Genomic DNA, 23,097 nt, shown 5'->3' on the forward strand with positions numbered 1-23,097 from the left:
ACCATAGTTGGATTAGGCCTGAGACCACTACACAGCACCCATATGACTATGCAGGTGCCCATTAGATGGATCAGGGCAATTGTGTTTGCAAATGACTTACATATATAAAAAACAAAATGTATGAATTTGTATGAGCACATTACCTTAAAAAGTATCCAGTACTGCACATCTATTAAGAACATTTGGGCCACTTCACTTGCCTTATGCTAAAAAGCAGAGGATTCTGACCATAGATAGGAAAGGTTACTACTGTTCTGTTATCAGAGTTAAGATAATCATGAATTGATGTTATTTTAGTAGTATTTAATTAACTCTTCTGCATTGCCTTTTGAAGAGACATTTAGCATAATACCACCGCCCTCTCTCTTCCTTTCACTACATAATGCATAGCTAAGATGTCCAATTCCCTCAGCACTGCACAACCAGATATAATGGCACCTGAGCAAAAACAAGCCAATAGCAGTTTTAAAAATAGCACACCCTACTAGTTGCAGCTGATTTTTTTATTTAATTAATTTATACAGTCTTTCTGGAATCTAGATTGCCAACCCCATTCTGCTAGGATTGCATCCCATCCTTCTGAGCACTGGCTGTTCTTTTATTGTAAATCCACATGTTTAAAACGAGTTTATACATCCACACATTTAATAATTCTAGCAATTAAAACCTCAATTTAAGGATTTTTAAAACTGGCTGATGAGAGGAAAAAAGAAGAACCCCCCCCACAGATCAAAAAACCCCTCAAAGCCACCCAAAAACTGAATCAGCAGCCATTAATTATTAATACAGTATATTCAATTTATCTGCAGAATCCCAAAGCTGCATTAGAGAGGAATAGCTTTCTAAAGTCAAAGAAGACACTCCTAGTTTGAAACCATGTTCACGAAGAAAAAACACTCTGTGCTCAATTAGCAAACATAAATCTGAAATTAGGAGTAATTGCCATGGGAAAAAACCAACCCCCCCCCCTAAATTCCATCACCGGAACAGGGAAGCACCAGAAGAGACAGTCCTCCTCGAACAACCATTTTATAAAAAGGGTGGTTCTGAATCAAGCAGAGAAACAAATAGGCATCACTTCAGCAACCCCTCCCCCTTGCATTTAGCACCCCAAAATGAACATGGAAAAACTGGGATCTAAGCCTATGGGAGAACTGAAGGGGGGGGGGGAGGCACTCTCACTCTTCCTCACAACCAGCACCAGCAACCCTGTAAATCTGCATGAAAGGGCTTAATATTTAGGGCAAATTTGCTTGTCTTGAAATGCAAAACCTGGCAATTAGATTTCATTTCTAACCCTTTCCTCAGAATCGCCATGCTCTCTTTTTTTGTGCACGGGTAAACCTGGCAAGGACCCAGTTAAGACACTCGTCAAAAAGCTACCTTGGCTTTGGCTACCTAATTTTTTCTTGGGGTGGGGGGGGTGTTGTGCCTTTTGGTGGGGGGGGGGAGGGAGAAGAGGACCCCCTTCTTGCTGAATAAACACACCCATTATTTTTTAAAACCACCCCATTTTGAGACTTGTGGTTCTGAAATGAAAGGGAGCCATATTAGCTCACTTTTTTGTGTGTGTCACTATACACCCTTTACAAATCACTATCACCCCACCCTCTTGCCACAATGCTGGGAAATTTGAACTCCACTTTTAAGCTAAATTAATTCCGGCTGTTCGATTAAAAATACCAAAAAGGGAGGGGAGGGGGATATATAAAACAAGAAGCCATTAATCTTTCCTAACCACACAAGTCATGAGGACTTCTTTTCCTTCCAATCCACTGTGTCTGAGCGTGCTAGAAGAAACAAGGCTTTAGATGAACAAGCCACTCTCACTTTCCCCAAAGGCACACCCCTAGTCTCAATACTAGCTTCAAAGAGAGGTATTCATCACCCCCAAACAGATAAAATTTTCTATTTAAATAACACCCAACTACTAATATTGCCACTGTAGTCCTACCATGTCTAGATTTTCAGCGATACCCCCAAACCATCATAAAAGCTGCCTGCTTAACAGGTTTTGCTTTTTAAAGTGCAGCTGCAATAAAACGGGTTTTTATAACTCAGCGGTTCATCTCTCAATTAACACGGCTGTAACTTCACGACTACCTCAATATTGCCCTTATTTAGGGTATCTTCTCAATCCCGCGGGGTACTAGCGTAGGCAATGAAGACGATGATTTAGCTGCCCTCTTCAAATAGTAGTGCTGCTGCCTTTAAACCATTCTCTCTTTTTTTTAAAAAAAGGCCACACCTCCTGTCCCCTACTCCACCCCTCCCTTCCGACATTTGGATTTTTCCTGGGGAGAAAAATGTTTTAATACATTACAGCAAACCTGAAGGCAGAGGTTGACTTAATTAATGATATATACAGCTGCAAACCTCAAGAGCCTTACAGTATCATGCTCTAAACACACACACACACCAGTTTCAATCAAACCACATCTCCCCTTTCCTCCCCAAAACATTTGGATGCTTCTAATACTTTCTTATTTTAAAGAAACTCCTTTATGTATAAAAAAATGGATTTCAACCAACTTCACCTCCTCATTCCAATAGTGCCACACATCTCAAATGTCGATACTATACTGTAGGTATGCTGGGGTAGAAAAGTGTACCCACCACCACCCTGTGGTATTTTAGACCACAAAAAAATCAAAATAGAAGTTAATACAAAATATAGAGGGCGAAATGCAAAGGGATAAAGGAATGGCTGGATTCAGCCTCAAATTTCTGTGCTCTCTCTCATACACACACAAAAACCAGCCCTTTATCCCCTAAAATATCCATTTAGATTTCACCATAGGTTCTAAAGGGGAAATCTTTTAGAGGCACCAGATAAAATGTTGTGTGCGGTGTTGGGGAGGGAAAAAGGAAACCCCAGCACCCCCAAATACAGCCTCAATACTTCAGACCACCCTAGAGATGGATACTAGGCGATTAACTGGGCCTTATAATCCCCCCCACCCGCATTAAAAAAGCCCCACCTGCTCCAGAACCATCTTGGCCCTTTGTATTTCCACACCTCACTCACGGCCCTCTCCAAATTTAAGATAAATCGCACCCCCCCCCACCCCACAAAAAACACCAGGTGTGTCGGGTAATGGAGGGTGGGGGGGGGTCACAACTGAACTCCACCTGAAGCCTCAAACCCCCCAAAGGCCTGTTAGCGCCCCCTCGTCAATGGACCCCTCCCCAACCCGCAGGTTCCGCCGTCGTGTGAACAGCCAAGCCCGGGTTGCGGGAGGGGGGGGTCCAAGGCGAGAGTCAGGAAGAGAGAGCACCCTCTTCACTCTCCCTTTGTAGGCGGCTCTACCCCGGGGGAAGGCAGCCATTGGGAGCCCGACTGCCCTCCAGTGGGGCAAATACCCGCCTGGAGCCACAAGGGCAGCGCTTTGGGAAGGGCACGGCTGGCCATGGGGAGCGGGGAAAGGGGCCTGAGGGGCGGATGGACGCGGATTCGGCTGCGGGGAGAGCGGCCGAGGAGGATGAAGTAAGGGACAAGATGGCGGAGGCCTGAGCGCTCTACCGGCTCGAGCCGACCTATCCTCTTCCCTCGCACCAGCGCCGCCCTGCGAGCGCTCAAGCGGAGGGTTACCGGGCGCGAACCAGGCCGATACCCACCTCGTCTGATCGGGCTCGGTCCGCTCTATCCGGATACGAGCTTCCCGGGGGCGGAAGGGAAATCTAGGCGGAGGATGGAGGCGGATTACGCTGTCCCCCCCTCCCCCTTGCTTTGTAATTTGTCCAAGGCCCGATGTGGCAGCCTCGGCGTCTAAGCACCGACTAAACGGCCATCCGGGTCCCAGGCCCCGGCGGCGGCGGCGAAGCCACGCCCCCACACGCTGCACGGGAGGCGGGGCTAAGGGGGCAAAACCCCGAAGGAAGGGAGTTCGAAAACAGGGAAGCGGGCGGGCGGGGGTTCGAGGGAGTTCAACGGGCAGGTGTCGCAAAGGGAGTCTGGAAATTCGGCGTAATCCGTGCAATAGCGGCGCGGCTCCTGATCTGTGGAATTGGCTCCTCTTTCCCTCACTCTTTGCAAAGCAGAAAGTGGTTGTATTTATTCAAATAGGGGCCATTGGAGGTTTGAATTCCAGCAACGCGTTGCAAAAGCAAACCGACCAGAGTGGCAGTGATCCTGGATGTAATCTTAAACGGTGCCTAGGAGCTGGTTGAATATATATGGGTGTGCAGTTTTAAGTACGCATAACATTTCTTTTTTTCACCAGGCATTTGGTTCTTAATTATCTGTGGCCTCCTTGAGTGGGTGTGATGTTTTATTCATGATTTTTTCCCCCCATAAATTTTTCAAAATTATTTCATATTTCTCCTTACCACTTTGTTTTTTCAATGCTATCTAGAATGTATCTATCTAGAGGGACGCGGGTGGCGCTGTGGGTAAAAGCCTCAGCGCCTAGGGCTTGCCGATCGAAAGGTTGGCGGTTCGAATCCCCGCAGCGGGGTGCGCTCCCGCTGTTCGGTCCCAGCGCCTGCCAACCTAGCAGTTCAAAAGCACTCTCGGGTGCAAGTAGATAAATAGGGACCGCTTACTAGCGGGAAGGTAAACGGCATTTCCGTGTGCGGCTCTGGCTCGCCAGAGCAGCGATGTCACGCTGGCCATGTGACCCGGAAGTGTCTCCGGACAGCGCTGGCCCCCGGCCTCTTGAGTGAGATGGGCGCACAACCCTAGAGTCTGCCAAGATTGGCCCGTACGGGCAGGGGTACCTTTACCTTTACCTAGAATGTATGTGTGTGTGTTTATATTAAAATAATAATAATAATAATAATAATAATAATAATAATAATAATAATAATAATTTATTATTTATACCCTGCCCATCTGGCTGAGTCTCCCCAGCCACTCTGGGCGGCTCCCAATCAAGTGTTGAAAACAATACAGCATTAAATATTAAAAAACTTCCCTAAACAGGGATGCCTTCAGATGTCTTTTAAAGATAGGATAGCTGCTTATTTCCTTCACATCTGAAGGGAGGGCGTTCCACAGGGCGGGTGCCACTACCAAGAAGGCCCTCTGTCTGGTTCCCTGTAACCTCACTTCTCGCAATGAGGGAACTGCCAGAAGGCCCTCAGAGCTGGACCTCAGTGTCCGGGCTGAACGATGGGGGTGGAGATGCTCCTTCAGGTATTCTGAGTCGAGGCCGTTTAGGGCTTTAAAGGTCAGCACCAACACTTTGAATTGTGCTCGGAAATGTATATTGTATGTTGCTTTGAGAAACCTTGGTGTTTTTTTTAAAAGAAAGTGACCCATCAGTTTAACAAATAAAACACGTAAAAAGGCGAAAGATTTGCACGATCTAAGAAGCCAGAGTAAAAAATAAAATAAAATGTTCCAGGGTTTTCAAGAGCAGATTTGGGGATGGAACAGGGTGTACGATGGGGGAGGAGAGGGTGGGGGGGTAATCAAATTGTGCACTAGTCCCATTATTTATCAGAATCCTTCCAGAAATATGCCTGGGGCTGATGGCAGTTGGATATTTGGAGGGCACCCGATTGGCAAGAAGAAGAAGAAGAAGAGTTTGGATTTGATATCCCGCCTTTCACTCCCCTTCAGGAGTCTCAAAGCGGCTAACATTCTCCTTTCCCTTCCTCCCCCACAACAAACACTCTGTGAGGTGAGTGAGGCTGAGAGACTTCAGAGAAGTGTGACTGGCCCAAGGTCACCCAGCAGCTGCATGTGGAGGAGCGGGGAAGCGAACCCAGTTCCCCAGATTACGAGACTACCGCTCTGAACCACTACACCACACTGGCTCTCAAAGGCTGGTGCACAGGATTGCAGTTTTCAGCCTAGGGCTATACCCAAGGGCGAGAAAGCTGTTGGCCTTCACAAAGTCACTGGATTGCAGTTCTTGGGGCTGATGGGAAATGAAGTCCAACAACACCTGGGAAAGTGTCACAGAAACCTCAATTGTGCTGTGCCGGGCAAACTCCAGCCCTCCAGATGTTTGGGACTACAGTTCCCATCATCCCTGAACACTGGTTCTGTTAGCTAGGGATGATGGGAATTGTAGTCCCAAACATCTGGAGGACCGGAGTTTGCCTGTACTATTCACACAGTAGGAATAAGCTTGCTTCTGAGTAAACATGAACGAGACTACATTGCAAACACCATCGTTATTGGCATTACGATCAGCAGTCGTTACTGAGGAATTTAGTATATATATATATATTTTAATGGAGAGAGTAAAAAGTAGAACAACAAATACGACCTTACAATGAAAATACCTTCTCCCCCACCCCACCACACAATGAGGCAGAGTTCTGCCGTGGGAGGACTGCAGAAATACTGTTTCAAACGAACCCCTTATTCTAGGACATTTTCGAAAAGAAAGGCTCTCCTCTTTACGAAGAGCTCCAGGAACAGCTTGGAGGCTGGAGCCAACCATGTAGTTAAAGGTATTTTTTAAGGAAGATCTGCAATAATTTTTTTGGGCGGGGGTCCGGCTGGCTTCTCATCCTTCTCTTTGGCTTTTTCTTCATACATCAGAATTCTGCAGAAATAAAAGGAAATAAGAATTCACAAGAGATGCCCCTTCTTAAACCAGACAGGTGGCCATTTAAGAAAATAAAACGAGCTCTGTTGGACCAGATAATTCCCCCCCAACCCACCAGGTGTGTCGTGTAATTGAGGGGGGGGGTCACAACTGAACTCCACCTGAGGATAATAGAGTCTGAGGCCAGAAAACTGTTCTAGGATTGGGGGTTATTCTAGATTTCATCTTCGGGGTCCACCCCAAGGCTGCTTTTCATATCAAATATGGGATTCTGCATATATAAGGACTGCTAAAGTGGTCAGGCCAGGCCCTTTAAGTTAACGGCTCAAGCTCACTGTTAAATTTTCGGCTTGATTATGTTAACTTTGGGCCAAAGGGGGAACCACAGAGAGACTCAACAGCTGGATTTTCCAGTGTGGGGAGCAAAAACAACTGTGACACCTTAAAAGACAAACCAAATTCATTATACCACAAGCTTTCATGAACTTTGTCAGACGCACAAAGTTAAATCTCAGTTGACAGGTATTTAAAGGAGAACATTGGAAGGTGGAAGTTGAACCTTAACGAGATGCAAAAAAAATACAGTCAGTGATAATTAGAGCTTAAATGTATGTTGAAGAGACAGGCCTTTAAACCTTTTATAGCAGCAGGCTGCTGAGGTGGGGCAGAGTCATCACTTGTAAGTTAAATTGAGAGAAAGGGTTTTTTTAAAGCATGCTGCATGTCTTAATTAGATTACCAATGCCAGGATAGCTGACTGTTTCTTGCAAATGGTTCTACAGGTGCATCTCATGAAGGGGGCTTGAGTCTATGAAAGCTTAGACCAAATTATTAAGGTACCACAAGACTTTGGGGTTGTTTGAATAGCTGAAGTCGAGTTCACCAGGGAGCAGTGGCTGTGAAGGAGTTGGTAGTCTTGAACTAGGCTGGGAAGAGACACAGAGACTTGACTTGCTCTCTGTGCTAAATCCAAAGTTATACAGTGGTACCTCGGGTTAAGTGGTTAATTTGTTCCGGAGGTCTGTCCTTAACCTGAAACTGTTCTTAACCTGAAGCACCACTTTAGCTAATGGGACCTCCAGCAGCTGCCGCGCCACCAGAGCACGATTTCTGTTCTCATCCTGAAGCAAAGTTCTTAACCTGAAGCACTATTTCTGAGTTAGCAGAGTATGTAACCTGAAGCGTATGTAACCCGAGGTACCACTGTACAGCTCAGGGCCTCTCATAGAAACCTAATGGGGGGAGCAAGATCTATTGGAGAGTTAACATTGTGAGCCCTTCCACTTTATGCTCAGTGTCCAGCAGTGAAAGTAGAACATAGTCGTCATGTTTATTATGTGCCATAATAAAAGCCATATATCGCCAAGACGCCACAGACTTCCATGTAATACCTTTAGGACCGCCTCTTTCCATATGAAGCTACCCGGACCCTGAGATCATCTTCTGAGGCCCTTCTTCGTGTGCCGCCTCCTCAAGAGGCCCGGAGGGTGGCAACATGAGAACGGGGCCTTCTCTGCAGTGGCTCCCCATCTGTGGAATGCTCTCTCCAGGGAGGTCTGCCGGCACCTTCATTATAAATCTTTAGGCACTAGGCAAAAACGTTCCCCTTCAACCTTTGGCTGACTGACATCCAGTGCCCTTTTGTGAAATGTGTTGGGCGATTCTTGGGTTGTTTTTGGTTTTGTTTTTATTATGTAGTTTGTGTTTTTATATTGTGATTTTTATGTGGCGAACTGTCCTGAGACCTCTAGGTATAGGACGGTATACAAATTTAATTTAATAATGATGATGGCGTAAGGAAATCAAACCCAAGTTTTGCGTGGGCAAAAATCTGATATATTTGAGACCGGACTGTGTGTTAATGATACTTACATTTTAAGGATAGCTGATCGCTTGCCCAGCATCATACGGACAAAGTCCCGGTAGGAGATGGTTTCGCTCATACCTCCAGTCACCTCAGTGATCATCTTCTTTAGCTCCAGGTGGGTCTTGGCTGCGCCCAGTTTTTCTAGCATGCGCTTCAAGGCCATGATATCTTGGGGGAAGGGAGACAGCAAACCTGTATAACTAAAGCAGACTGCCATAGAGTGTGCTAAAATAATAATAAAATAATAATTTATTATTTATACCCCGCCCATCTGGCTGGGTTTCCCTAGCCACTCTGGGCGGCTTCCAACAAAAGATTAAAAATACATTAAAACTGTTATGTACTGCGTTGAATAGGATCCAAAATGCAGCAGTCTGATTGGTCCTAGAACAATAGGCTCCAGAATGCAGCAGTCTGATTGGTCCACAGGAGCCACCCAATCCAGCTCCAGGTGGAAGTGAATCCGCGACCTGATTGGCCTACAGGAGAATCCCAGAATTAGCCAATCACGTGGGGCCCATTGTGTAAATAATGTCTATAAAGCAGACATTCTGGGGGAACTTCCATTCCTCACCACTATGGGCTGAATAAAGAGCATGAAATCCACTCTCGACTCCGAGTATATTTCAAAAATATTAAAAATGCTGTGGTTAAAGAAAATTAACGAACTAGGGAGCAGGAATGTGCCTGGTGTGGAAATTTGTGCATACACAACTACGAAGCCATGCTATGAACACAATTCACCCACCTATATCTCCTTGTGCATTGAGATCAAAGTCCATGTATTTCTCTGGGTGGGAGAAAGAAAAAAACAAAACAAACAGGTTAACGTAAGTGTGCAATAGCCGCCTTGCTAAATTGGACGCAAAGTCTGGCCACTCCGAAATACCTGTCTCCAACTATGGCCAGCTATGTACCCCTACGAAGGTCACAAATTAGGTGCAATGAAAGGACTCGGTCTTCATGTCCGGTTCCTAGCATCTAGTACTTGAAGGTATACTGTGACTAAATATGGAGGTTTTAGTCTTAGCTCTCCAAAAGCTGTTACTAGATATATGCTCAACGGGCATGCCTCATTCTTTTCTTTCTCTTTAAACAGATAAATTTTATTTCATACAATCGATACGCAATCTACGTATTAAAAATCTAAGAGGAAAACAAGAAAAAAAAATACTCTGAATCTCAGAAGCCAGAACAGCAAGAGGGATCGCTGTGCAGTGAAAGCAGCGATCCCTCTTGCTGTTCTGGCTTCTGGGATAGCTGCGCAGTCTGCATTCGCTCCATCAGACGCAGACATATTTCCCCTTACTTTTTAGGAGGGAAAAAGTGAGTCTTATAGAGCAAAAATTACGGTATTTTAAAAAATCTATAAACAATTGATTTTAAAACTTTTATAAAATTAAACCATTTTACTATTAGAGAACCAGAAAAAATATTAATAGTTATAAACGTAAGCAGGACTTAGTAAAGTTGCAAGTTGTTTTAAACTTGCTTTTCAATATTGTGTTTTAATGTTGGAACCTGCCCTCGGACCTTAGCGTGAGGGACAGGTAAAATAATAATAAATTAATAGCAATTAATGAAGGGTGCCGCTTACTGGCGGGAAGGTAAACGGCGTTCCGTGTGCTGTGCTGGCTTGCCAGATGCAGCTTGTCACGCTGGCCACGTGACCCGGAAGTGTCTGCGGACAGCGCTGGCTCCCGGTCTATAGAGTGAGATGAGCGCACAACCCTAGAGTCGGGCAAGACTGGCCCGTACGGGCAGGGGTACCTTTACCTTTACCTTAAGGAAGGGTGCAGATACTTTGTCTAGTGTCAGACTTGTTCTTCTTTTTGTTTAAAGCTTTCTACTTTTCTTTAAGTGTGTTGATTTCATGTCTTCATAAATACATATAATTAATTACCTGCCCTGAAATTCCCAAATATATAATATGCAGGAATGAATTACCAGCTTCTACTTCCCTAGGCCTCTCTCCTTCCTTGCATTGCTGCTACTTTAACAATGTTCAACTGTTCCCTTACCTTCCTTATCACATCTAATTTATTAGGCTTCTGATCTTAACCCTCCATGCCCTTGCATAGTCATTGCTGGATGCTGTTGTTTATCAACTATATTGTGATGGTTTGCTTTAAATTTCTGATTATTCTGTTGTCATACCTCGGGTTACAGATGCTTCAGGTTGCGTTTTTTCCGGAAGTACCGGAACGGGTTACTTCCGGGTTTCAGGGGTCGTGCATGCGCAGAAGCGCTAAATGGATGGAATGGAACACCGTGCTCTAGCCAGAACGGTCAGCTCTGAATTGGATCTGTTCAGTGATTTCGCTCAGTGTTTCATCTCAGTGATTCAGCTCAGCTCAGAGGGTGGCTGCATCTGGCTGTGCTCTGATGTCCATCAATCCCAACTTCGTTGCCAGTGTTAAGTTGTGGATGAACATATCAGACGACACAGCGATTCTGCAAACAGCTCTTGTTTATTCACAGGCCAGAACACAACTGAGCTGAAGGGTTCAGTCAGCCTGCTTATATAGAGCTCCACTACAACGCAACAGTAACCATTTTCTGTAACTATCCAATCACTGAACGTCACTTTCAATCCCTTATTTGCATATGTGGACCTGAGTGAAAACTATCTACAGTATCCCCCTGCTGGCCCAGGGTGAAAACTTCAGTACATAACACCAGGGAACTCTGGGAATTGTATCTCTGTGTGGAATTGGGGGGTGGTGGTGGTTCCCAAACAACTCTCAGCACCTTTAGCAAACTACCATTCCCAGAGTTCTTTGGGGGGAAGCCATGATGGTTTAAAGCGGCATGACATTGCTTTACACGTACGGTGCAGATAGAATCTGTTGTAAACAAAAATTGCCCTTTTCCCTTATGGGGTATCCAAGAGCCCATATAGAGTCCTTACATAGGTTCCCTATTGGTAGGAGAAGATAACAGAGGCCAACCAGAGAATATTGACAAGCAAAGCAGCTAGTAAGCCTGATCTTTATTGATCTGTTGCAACAGGGTGCTCCCCTCACCCGCAGGAGAGGAGGAGGAAAATTCCTATCACAAAACCACATACAGTGGAACCTCGGTTTTCGAACGTAATCTGTTCCGGAAGACCGCTTGACTTCCGAAATGTTCGAAAACCGAAGGGCTGTCAGCAATTTCAGTGGGGGGAAAGAGGAATGTGCTTCGGAAGCCGTTCAAGTTCCGAAAAAGGTTAGAAAACCGGAACACTTACTTCCGGGTTTTCGGCATTTGGGAGCCGAAACGCTCAGCAATGGAGCCGTTCAAGAACTGAGGTTTGACTGAAATGGAAGAAGGAAGCCTAAAATGGACCAGCTCCTGCTGCCTCCAGGGAAGGAAAGCTCAACACTGCCTTACAAGGCACTGGACAGCTCATATGATTGAGACATTAATTTCTCCTCTGGCTACAGTGATGCAGCTCCTTGCCAAAGTTCAGCCCCCCTGCCCTGTCCAAAGCACCCCCAAATGACTCCTCTGAGAGTGCTAGGCGATGGGGCTTGGGCAGGGGTAGGCAAACTAAGGCCCGGGGGCCGGATCCGGCCCAATCGCCTTCTAAATCTGGCCCATGGACGGTCTGGGAATCAGCGTGTTTTTACATGAGTAGAATGTGTGCTTTTATTTAAAATTCATCTCTGGGTTATTTGTGGGGCATAGGAATTCGTTCATTCCCCCCCCCCCATATAGTCTGGCCCCCCACAAGGACTGAGGGACAGTGGACCGGCCCCCTGCTGAAAAAGTTTGCTGACCCCTGGGCTTGGGAATCAGCAAACAGGCCTGGGGTCTGCATTCTTTTTTATTTTCTTTTAAAATATATTTCTTAGTTTGGGCAGCTGGCAGCTGGCTGGTTATGAAACAAACAAGCAAAACCAGTTTGCCACCCAGATTTTGCATCATTATTAAAGATTTTCTTTTGTTTACAAAAGTACGTTTGTTGTCTCTTCCTTCAGGTTGTGTTTTCTACAGATCAGTTACATTTGTTGTGAGAAGTTGGGTGTTATATGCAGGAGGGGGGGGGGAAGAATCCAAATGGGCATTGTGCAGTTTTGCATTTGGGGGGGGCAAAAGGGGGGGGGGGACTCGCTTAAATCATTCTGCCACCATGACTAGATGACCCCCGAGTTAAATGGGAGTTCATTTATGTTGCCCCGATGCTGAATGTATTTACAATGGTACCTCGGGTTAAGAACTTAATTCGTTCTGGAGGTCCGTTCCTAACCTGAAACTGTTTTTAACCTGAGGTACCACTTTAGCTAATGGGGCCTCCAGGTGCCGCTGTGCCACCACCACGTGATTTTTGTTCTCATCCTGAAGCAAAATTCTTAACCTGAGGTACTATTTCTGGGTTAGCGGAGTCTGTAACCTGAAGCGTCTGTAACCCGATGTACCACTGTACTTCGGAATAAGCACCACGTTGTCATAGAAAGGAATATTGGTTGGGTACACGTTCAGAATAGGCCCATTAATTAGTAACAGACCTAAATTAGGCACGTCTATTATCATAAAATTGTAGCGTTGCAGGGCACACCGATGGTCATCTAGTCCAACCCCTTGCCATGCGGGGGGGGGGGGTCTCCTCTGTGCAGGGCTAGAATTAGATGCAGCTCAAAAGTATTTTTTTGTTATCCAGTTCTGCAACAACATGGGGCTTATTCCCCCCATCCCACACCCGCTCCCGCAACCTCAAGTCCTCCACGGATGGCACTCACTCTTAAATATTGCTAATTTGTCAGGTAGGTCTTCGTCAGTGCTGTATTTGGGGTCATCCATAAATTCCTGTAGAAAGGCAGGGGGGGGGGGAATATTGATTAGGGTAGGATCCAGTAAGGTCCAGTAAAAAAGGTAAAAAAAGGATGCCTGGATGGTTAAGTCCAGTCAAAGGCAACTATGGGGTTGCGGCGCTCATCTCGCTTTTCTGGCTGAGGGAGCTGGTGTTTGTCCACATGTGGGTCATGTGGCCACTTCTGGCACAATGGAACACTGACAGAAACCAGAAATGCCGTTTACCTTCCCGCCACAGTGGTACCTATTTATCTACTTGCACTGGCATGCTTTCGAACTGCTAGGTTGGCAGGAGCTGGGACAGAGCAACAGGAGCTCACTCCGTTGTGGGGAATTGAACCGCCGACCTTCCAATCAACAAGCCGAAGAGGCCCAGTAGTTCAGACCACAGTGCCACCCGCTCCCAGTGCCGTCTAGTGATTGAAGTAGGTAATGTCATGCTGCACAACAGCTGCCAGGGAAAACAGGAATCAACCCTTCAAGACAGCAGGAAACATCAAGCCAGCTGAAGGGTGGGGGATGAACCTTAGAGAGCCGCTGCCAGTCAGTGCAGGCCACCCTTTGTCAACCTGGGGTCCCCAGATGTTATTGGCAATGTTAGAAATTCCCCAGGCGCGTTTTTGCAACCAGCTCGGGTCCAGTGCGGAAATTTCTGGATGCTAGGTTTGCAACGGATACCTCCACCTGGAAGACTGGCTTATTTACGACTTTACTGCAGTGTAAGAGCTCCGTGTAAGATTTAGTTTTGCACACCAGGCATATATGCTGTGAAGCTAATCCTTCAGTCAGCCTTGCTCCTCCCCTTATGCTCCTCCCTGCTTATTTCAGATAATTTAACAGGAAACCCGCCTTCTGTCAAGTCAGAGTGTTTGTCCACCTAGCTTAGCATTGCTTGTACTGACTGGCAGCAGTAGCTGTCTAGGGCATCAGATGGGGATCTTTCTCAGTCCCACCTGATACGCCAGGGCTGGAACCACACACCTTTCCATATATTTCCCCCCCAAAAAATAAAATAAAAAAATTAAAAATCTATATAGAGAAATATTGTAAAATTAATGAATGTTAGGAAATGTTGGAATGAAATCACATGACTTTAGTAGAAATATTATAAGGAGTTAAGTATAAATAAATTTTAAGGTTTTGATGATAAGATAAGGTAAAAATAAATTAAGATAACTAAAAGATAGAAAGCAGTGGAAGATGGAAAGGATTTGCTGATATAATTAATAACTGGAATACAAAAATGGGAGGTGTGATGAGGTCGAGGAAATAAGTTAATGAAAGATAAGGATAAATATTGGATGGGTTTTTAATTGTTTTTGCGTTTTTTTGTGTTTTGATGTATTGTGTTTTTTTTTTTTGCTTTATTTCTATGTAATTTTTTACTCTTTTTTTCTCTTCTCTTTCCTCTTTTTTTTCTCTTTTGTGTAATTTTTAAACTTCTAATAAATATATATATATTTTTAAAAAAGGAACCACACACCTTTCCCATGCAAAGCGTGTATTCTGCCGCTCAACTGTGCCTTCCCCTCAACTTTAATGACCCCCTGTATGCCTTGCTTACTTGCTCAATTCATCCTTTTAACTTATTTGAGAGGATGGGGAAGCAAAAACCTTTTTTTAAAGCAGCTGTAAAATCGCCGTGGCAACTGGACTCTCTGCGGGTCCACGTGCAAATTACGGTGACGTCACATGTGCTAGCCAGTCAGTGCTATCCACAGTCGCCGCCTTCTACAAAGCTGTGGAACTATTTGTCAAAGAGCTTGAATCTGGGGTGGGGAATCTCAGGCCCGGACCCTGAATGCAACCTTCCAAGCCTCTTCATTTGGGCTCCAGGATTCTCCCCACACCACACCCCCTCTCCTAGTCCAAGCCCCTTTGCTGACTCTGCCTTGCACCCTCATTGCGGGGTTTTTGTGTGTGGTTTGGCTGGAATGCATCCTTGGACTCTGATAATGTCTTGTCTGTTTGCCTGGATGGGAGAAATTGTATAAAGGTAACAATGACATTGGGATGCGGGTGGCGCTGTGGGTAAAAGCCTCAGTGCCTAGGACTTGCCGATCAAAAGGTCAGCGGTTCGAATCCCCGTGGTGGGGTGCGCTCCCGTTGCTCGGTCCCAGTGCCTGCCAACCTAGCAGTTCGAAAGCACTCCCGGGTGCAAGTAGATAAATAGGGACCGCTTACTGGTGGGAAGGTAAACAGCGTTTCCGTGTGCTGCGCTGGCTCACCAGAGCAGCGATGTCACGCTGGCCACGTGACCCGGAAGTGTCTCTGGACAGCGCTGACCCCCGGCCTCTTGAGTGAGATGGGCGCACAACCCTAGAGTCGGACACGACTGGCCCGTACCGGCAGGGGTACCTTTACCTTTACCTTTAACAATGACATTGGTTGCTCCACCATAGCTGTCAACTTACAGATTTGAAAATAAGGGACCAACAGCATCAAAAATAAGGGATCAGCAGCCAAAATAAGGGATTTTCCAAGCACAGGTATGTTCAACTTCTGAGCGTCTCTGAGCCAAAGGCAGAAAGCCCAGCCAGCAGCCAAACGAAGCCTCAAGCCTCAAGGAAAACCACCGTCACCTCTCCGCTGGGAAGCGCTGAGCAAAGGCGAGTCCCCAGGCAATGCAGCCGATTTGATCAGCACAAGGCATGCAAGCTCCACCCCCCAGTCGTTCTTAGACTTCTTATTGGGTGAGTAGTGCAGCCAAGCAACACAGTTGGAGCCTCCCTCCTCCTTGGCCGGCAGGGAGGGAGAGGAGCTGCTTCCTTTGAAACCCGGGAAATTTAAGGGACATCATCAATAAGGGACAGCAGCGGGACACGGCGCTGGGATAAGGGACTGTCCCGCCAAATAAGGGACTCTTGACAGCTATGTGCTCCACCCAACTTTGCCTCCAGCTTCCAGATTGGTTCCATGCTCCTCACGCGCAATGCTAAGAAACCGCCTTACCTTGTTGAGGGAGTCCAGGAATTCCTCCTGCTGGGCTTTTAACATTGCAAACGCTTTTCCTCCTAGGAGGTGAAGAAGAGAGTTAATGGTTGGCATTATTGTCCTGGTTTCCAGGTGTAAAAATGGTGTGTGTGGGGGGGATTTTGTCAAATGTCAGGGGAAACCCGGATGTATGGCAATGCGAGGGGAAAAAAAGGAGTGGAAACAGCTCCAAAAGCTTAAAAACACTATTGGGGGGGGAGTCCCCCCCCAAAAAGCTCAGTAATTTTGGTGGTTTCCTTAAGAATGTTGGTGCTGACCTTTAAAGCCCTAGAGGGCCTCGGTCCAGTATACCTGAAGGAGCGTCTCCACCACTGCCGTTCTGCCCGGACACTGAGGTCCAGTGCTTAGGGCCTTCTGGCGGTTCCCTCACTGCAAGAAGTGAGGTTGCAGGGAACTAGGAAGAGAGACTTCTTGGTAGTGGCACCCGTGGAATGCCCTCCCACCAGATGTCAAAGAGAAAAACAATTACCAGACTTTTAGAAGACATCTGAAGGCAGCCCTGTTTAGGGAAGCTTTTAGTGTTTAATAGGTTATTGTACTTTAATATTCTGTTGGAAGCCGCCCAAAGTGGCTGAGGAAACCCAGCTAGATGGATGGGGTATAAATAATAAATTATTATAATATTATTATTATTAAGAAAGCTCAACCATTTTGGGGTCCTTCTAAAAAAACCTCAGCAATTCTGCCAGTGTCAGGGATTTTATTTTTTGAAATATGCCAACCCTAGGGTGAGTGGAGTAAGAGTTGTTCGGCTGTGGAATATACTCCCATGGGAGGTGATGGACTCTCCTTCCTTGGAGGCATTTAAGCAGTGGTTGGAGGCCCATCTGTCATGGATGCTTTAGCTGAGATCCTGCATTGTAGGGGGTTGGTCTAGATGACCCCTGGGTCCCTTCCAACTCTTAAGATTCTATGATCTCCCTGACTTTGCCCTAATATATATTTTTTTATCAAACGTCCATCGCACCCTTCCTCCCAAAGGGGTCCAGGGAGGCGAACACTTCTGTGGTAAGAAATAAAATATAATTAACTATAGAAACATACAATGGTACCTCAGGTTAAGTACTTATTTCATTCTGCAGGTCTGTTCTTAACCTGAAACTGTTCTTAACCTGAGGTACCACTTCAGCTAATGGGGCCTCCTGCTGCTGCCGCATTGCCGGAGCACAATTTCTGTTCTCATCCTGAAGCAAAGTTCTTAACCCGAGGTACTATTTCTGGGTTAGCGGAGTCTGTAACCTGAAGCGTATGTAACCTGAAGCGTATGTAACCCGAGGTACCACTGTATTGGGGTTGGTTGGGGGTGGCAGTGTGGAGCGTATCTGTGGGTCCCTTCCAGGCCTGTGATTCTGTATCTAGTGAGGTTTGGAATCATTATTATTATTACTATTTTTATTACTACTACTATTACTATTTTTATTGTTATTACTAGAAGAAGCTGCTGAACCAGTCTCTGTAAGACAATGGCCTCACTGCCATTTCCATGTCTAAAGATGATGTTCTGTTGCCATAGAGACAAATGTCTTTTCCTGTCTCCCCTTGACCGGATGCTACATTATCCTAGGATGGAGGACAATAGACTGGAAGAGACACTGTGTGTGTGACTATTGGCTGATGCTGGAAGCTGGAGACACAGAGGCTTGGCTTGCTCTGTGCTGGACCCAAAGGCTTGGTGGTGGTGGGTCTCTCTGGGAACCTAACGGGGAAGCAGGAACTGTCTTGCCATGAGCCTTTCCATCCTATGCTGAGGTTGTAAATGAAACCATAAACCCAGAAGACACTGCGCTCTCCGTTGACTTTCATTCCAAGGAAATTGAACACAGGGTAAGCACAGCCACCCCTGGAGTCTCTCGCCGCTTGGAGATTGGGGTGCATGCCCCAATATTTAAAACATGTGAAAACTGTTAGGTAGAGGTAAAGGGATCCCTGACCATTAGGTCCAGTCGTGACCGACTCTGGGGTTGTAGTGGTCATCTCACTTTATTGGCTGAGGGAGCCGGCGTACAGTTTCCGGGTCATGTGGCCAGCAGGACTAAACCGCTTCTGGCAAACCAGAGCAGCGCACGGAAACGCCGTTTACCTTCCCGCCAGAGCGGTACCTATTTATCTACTTGCACTTCGTGCTTTCAAACTGCTAGGTTGGAAGGAGCAGGGACCGAGCAACGGGAGCTCACCCCGTTGCGGGGATTCGAACCGCCGACCTTCTGATCGGCAAGTCCTAGGCTCTGTGGTTTAACCCACAGCGCCACCCGTGTCCCGTGAAATCTGTTAAGTAGATCCAAAAGCAATAAAGCATCTGAAGCAAATTTAAGAGCAGATGCAACAAAATCAGGCATCTGGACAGATCTTCTGAAACAGAAAAGTTTCCAGTGGACATTTAGAAGAGAACAGTGATGGCGCTGGCCTAATCTCGCTATGGCCGTTGAACGTCTCTGGAGTCTCCCAGTTTCTGCCATTTCCTCTTTCCGACACAATTTCCTGACTTGCATGTGTGCTGGTGGTTATGTGTTTCAATTTCTGTTGACTGCTTTGCTTTTGGTTCGCAGTGTCGTTTGGCTCACCAAAGAGGAACTTAGCCCAAATTTCCTGACTCGGTTTTTTTGTTCCCTGCCTTCCCCCAGTTGCAAAAGGGAAATGGGATAGGTGAACAGCAGCAGCTACCAAATTGAGGCATTACAACTGTGGAGAGAAAGTGGGGGGGGGCATTTACAAAGCTGGGGGATGGGCGCACCGGTTTAGGGTACACTCTAAGGTAGGGGTAGCCCACGTGAGGACTCCAAATCCCATCACCCCCAACCATTGGCCATGCTGAAGAAAATGCTTCGGGATGGGAGAGAGAGAAAGGGGAGATATTACACTAAATGTGTTATGTACTGAGTTGAATAGGATCCAAAATGCAGCAGTCTGATTGGTCCTAGAACAATAGGATTCAAAATGCAGCAGTCTGATTGGTCCTAGAACAATAGGATTCAGAATGCAGCAGTCTGATTGGTCCTAGAACAATGCAGCAATATGATTGGTCTGCAGGAGCCACCCAATCCGGCTCCAGATGGAAGTGAATCCACAACTTGATTGGCCTACAGGAGAATTCCGGAATTAGCCAATCACGTGCGGCCCATTGTGTAAACAATGTATATAAAGCAGATACTTTGGGGAAACATTCATTCCTCCTCACCACTATGAGCTGAATAAAGAGCATGAAATCCACTCTCGACTCTGAGTATATTTCAGAATGGAACTTCCCTCCCACAGTTTTTTCTATAGTCACACACAATATCACACAAGCATATTTTGATACTTCTTTAAGCAGTTATACCTCTCCCCACAAGGAATCCTGGGAATGATAGTTTAGCCCTCATGGAGCTACAGACTCCAGGACCCTTAATGAACTACAGTTCCCAGAATTCTTTGCGGGGAAGCCTTAGAAGTATGGCGTGAATGTGGTACGAGTTACAGTGAAGGGACAGGCCAGAATTCTGGGTTTCAGTAGGCAACAGGAAAACAGGTGCTGAGTTTGCTTCTTCTCCTAAAGCTTGGAAACTGGCCATTGCCCACTTCCTTACGCAGTGGGCATAAGGAAGTGGGCATATATGGATGTCATATATGGTACCTCGGGTTACAGACACTTCAGGTTACAGACGCTTCAGGTTACAGACTCCACTTACCCAGAAATAGTACCTCGGGTTAAGAACTTTACCTCAGGATGAGAACAGAAATCGCATGGCGGCAGCGGGAGGCCCCATTAGCTAAAGTGGTGCTTCAGGTTAAGAACAGTTTCAGGTTAAGAACGGACCTCCGGAACGAATTAAGTTCTTAACCTGAGGTACCACTGTATATTAGCGAATGGAAAAGCAGGACCCCAATTCAGATTTGGAGTTGTGGTGCTGAGAAGGGCAGATTTAATCCCGCCACACTTTTTCAAACAAACAAACAAGAAAGAAAGAAAGAAAGAAAGAAAGAAAGAAAGAAAGAGAAAGAAAGAATTGTTTGCATTGGCTGCTGTTTTCTCAGCAGAATTAAGGCTATGTGCACATAACGGTGGAACGGACTTCCTCGGGAAGTTGTGGGTGCTCCTTCCTTGTAGGTTTTTATGCAGAGGTTGTCATGGGTGATGCAGCAGAGATGAAGAAGAGTTTGGATTTGATATCCCGCTTTATCACTACCCGAAGGAGTCTCAAAGTGGCCAACATTCTCCTTTCCCTTCCTCCCCCACAACAAACACTCTGTGAGGTGAGTGGGGCTGAGAGACTTCAGAGAAGTGTGACCGGCCCAAGGTCACCCAGCAGCTGCATGTGGAGGAGCGGAGATGCAAACCCGGTTCACCAGATTACGAGTCCACCGCTCTTAACCACTACACCACACTGGCTCCCTCACAACCCGCTTCCTTCCGATTAGAAAACGGAAGCTGTGGGTGAGCAGAGGTGTGTGCAGTTTGGGCAGCCCTTGCGCATGCGCAGATGACAACACATGCGCAAGTGACAGCTTCAGTGCGTTGGAGTTCCGAGTATGGAAACATGAGGCAATGGGGACCAGGGGAAAACTTCCCCTCTGCACAGCAACGTAAGTATCAGGGAGGGGGAGAATTCAGATCAGGAAAATGGCATGTTGGCAAGGTTTAAGCCAACCCCCACCCCCAGTTGATAGGACCAGATTTAGGTTCCCACCTCAACTGCATTTGCCCTTGAAAAATTAAATACCAGAGATTTGATTGTGACCATCTTGTCTAGTGCCAAGGGAAAAGAAAGTGTGAACAACTCTTAAAAATACTCCTTGACTTCTTTGAGGGAGTGAATCCAGATTGAGATCGGTGGAAGATTTAAGGAGCCAATTCACGAACCCGTTACAGTATCATCAATTACATGATATGTTTAAACTAGATAAGAAAAATGGGTTTCTGGACCAAATCTGAAAGAGATTTATTACAGAATAAGGATAAACTTATTGGCTAAAATGTATAAATTGTAAACACAGGACTAGCTGGTAAAAGCTTCAATCATACACTGGGCAACGGACATAGGGCATAATATAGATCTAAAGCTTTGGAAGAATGATTTGAAATTTACTGCATGCTACACATTGGAAGAAAATTATATGAAAATGATTCATAGATGGTATTTAACCCTGAGCAGACTGGCTAAGAAATATAAAATAGAATCAGATTTATGTTCAAAATGTAAAGAAATGGAGGAGACTTTTTTTTTCCATATGTGGTGGGCAGGTAAAAAGGTTAAAGGAAATGATTTATAATGAGATAATTTTTTTTTAAAAAAAACAACTTTCCCCAAAAGACCAGAGGCATTTTTGCTAGGAATTGTTCAGACAGAGGCTCCCATGTCCCAGAAAAACCTATTTTCATATGCAACAACAGCGGCCCAAGTTTCGTTAACCCAAAAGATATTTATATTCCTCCACGGACGTACCCAGTTCTCTCTCACGTCTCCCAGTTTTATTTTCACCACAGCTCTGTGAGGACGCAGGGGGTATTAATCTGTCTCCCGTTGTTTCCCAGCGTGATAGGGTAGGCCGAACCTTAACCAACTTGGTGCCCTCATGACTACAACTCGCCTCAGCCAGCTTAGCCAACGGTCAGGGGACGATGGGAGTCGTAGTACAAAGTCTGGAGGGCACCAAGTTGACGAAGGCTGTGTACACACCATGCGCCTAAAGCACATTCCCACCCCCTCCAAAGGATCCTGGGAACCGTAGCTCCGTGAAGGGTCAACTATAGTTCCCAGGATTCTTTGGGAGGGGTGGGAATGTGCTTTAAAGGTATGATGCAGCTGATGGTTTCGCAACCCAGCTGCGATCTCCTTCGCAGGCTGCTGCCCCGCTCCTTCTTCCCGACGTATTTCCAGATTCCCTCTTGCCCTGCCTTGGGTGCCTCTGCTGGTTATATGCTCCTCTCTGCTTTATGGTCGCTAACATTTCCTGCATCCAAACCAGTGGCGTAGCGTGGGTTGTCAGCACCCGGGGCAAGGCAAGTAATTTGCGCCCCCTAACCCGTGGATTTGCGCCCCCTAACCCTAACCCCCAGATGTTGCGCCCGGTGCGGCCGGGCCCCCCTGCACCCCCCACGCTACGCCACTGATCCAAACCTCTCTCTCTCTCCATAATAGTCTTCACCTTTGGATACACCACAAGCCTCCCATCTTCCTGCACCCTGGACAGTTACGATCTCTTTCCTGGACTAAGATGGTTTCCTCAGCAGCCGATACCTTGGGGGTCCATGAGTCTCCTCTTTGCCTTTTCCTCGGAGGGTTCCCCTCGACTTCTTCTCTGCTGAACTGATGTCTCGCCTCCTCAGCTGCTCCCTCCTGCTCCTTCTCTGTGTGCCTATAGATATTTCAGTCTGTAATATATATGTGGAGGCGACTTCCTCTTTTGCTCTGAGAAACCACACAGCTCATTGACACTCGCACAGACCATGTGGAGAAGGAGAGAGGAAAGGTTTTCTGAGAGGACTTGCGCTGCAAAGTGGGAGGCCTGAGAGAGAGAGAGGAAGCTGCAGGCTGCCCTTCAGCAAAAGGAAGTTGGGGGCTGAAACACAGTCTGGGTGGGGGTTGGTTCTCGGGCGCCGCGTTGGCGACCTTTGCCGCTGTAGGTCTTCAGCTGCTTGCTGTTTTGAGTTGCACGCCTGACAGTTCGCACCTTTTGTGTCACGCTGGTGTGGCTAGAGGTTGTCAGCGTGGTTCCCATGGGTGCAGTGGCACCAGTGGCGTAGCGTGGGTTGTCAGTACCCGGGGCAAGGCAAGTAATTTGTGCCCCCCCCGCTGCACTGTCCCTCCCCCAGATAGTCCCTCCCCCAGATAGTCCCTCGCTCTCTCTCCGCACTGCACCGCACGCCTGGCACCCTCCCCTCCACAGTGGGCGGCGACCCGGCGGCTCGGATCGGATTCGCACAGCCAGCACTGCAGTGAGAGAGAGTGAGGGAGC

The 23,097-nt window shown here is 46.6% G+C and overlaps 2 protein-coding genes across 2 annotated transcripts in view; both read right to left on the reverse strand.

Annotated features, from left to right (window-relative positions):
• The window catches only part of PRRC2A (proline rich coiled-coil 2A), a 44,979-nt gene extending 41,159 nt beyond the window's left edge, over positions 1-3,820 (reverse strand). Inside the window, exon 1 of the mRNA XM_083424536.1 lies at positions 3,619-3,820. The gene's annotated coding sequence lies outside the window, so the exon portion shown is untranslated. The remainder of the gene's footprint in view (positions 1-3,618) is intronic.
• Positions 3,821-6,162: 2,342 nt separating this feature from the next.
• Positions 6,163-22,585, reverse strand: AIF1 (allograft inflammatory factor 1). The gene is made up of 6 exons (XM_083426859.1): positions 22,380-22,585; positions 16,123-16,184; positions 13,098-13,164; positions 9,122-9,163; positions 8,379-8,541; positions 6,163-6,503 (listed from the first exon to the last, which is right to left on the reverse strand). The coding sequence occupies exons 1-6, from the start codon at positions 22,390-22,392 to the stop codon at positions 6,416-6,418; spliced, it is 435 nt and encodes a 144-aa protein (XP_083282985.1). The 5' UTR covers positions 22,393-22,585; the 3' UTR covers positions 6,163-6,415.
• Between the last annotated feature and the right edge of the window lie 512 nt (positions 22,586-23,097).

Source organism: Podarcis tiliguerta (genome assembly GCF_965153285.1).
Source record: "Podarcis tiliguerta genome assembly, chromosome: 2".
NCBI lineage: Eukaryota > Metazoa > Chordata > Lepidosauria > Squamata > Lacertidae > Podarcis > Podarcis tiliguerta.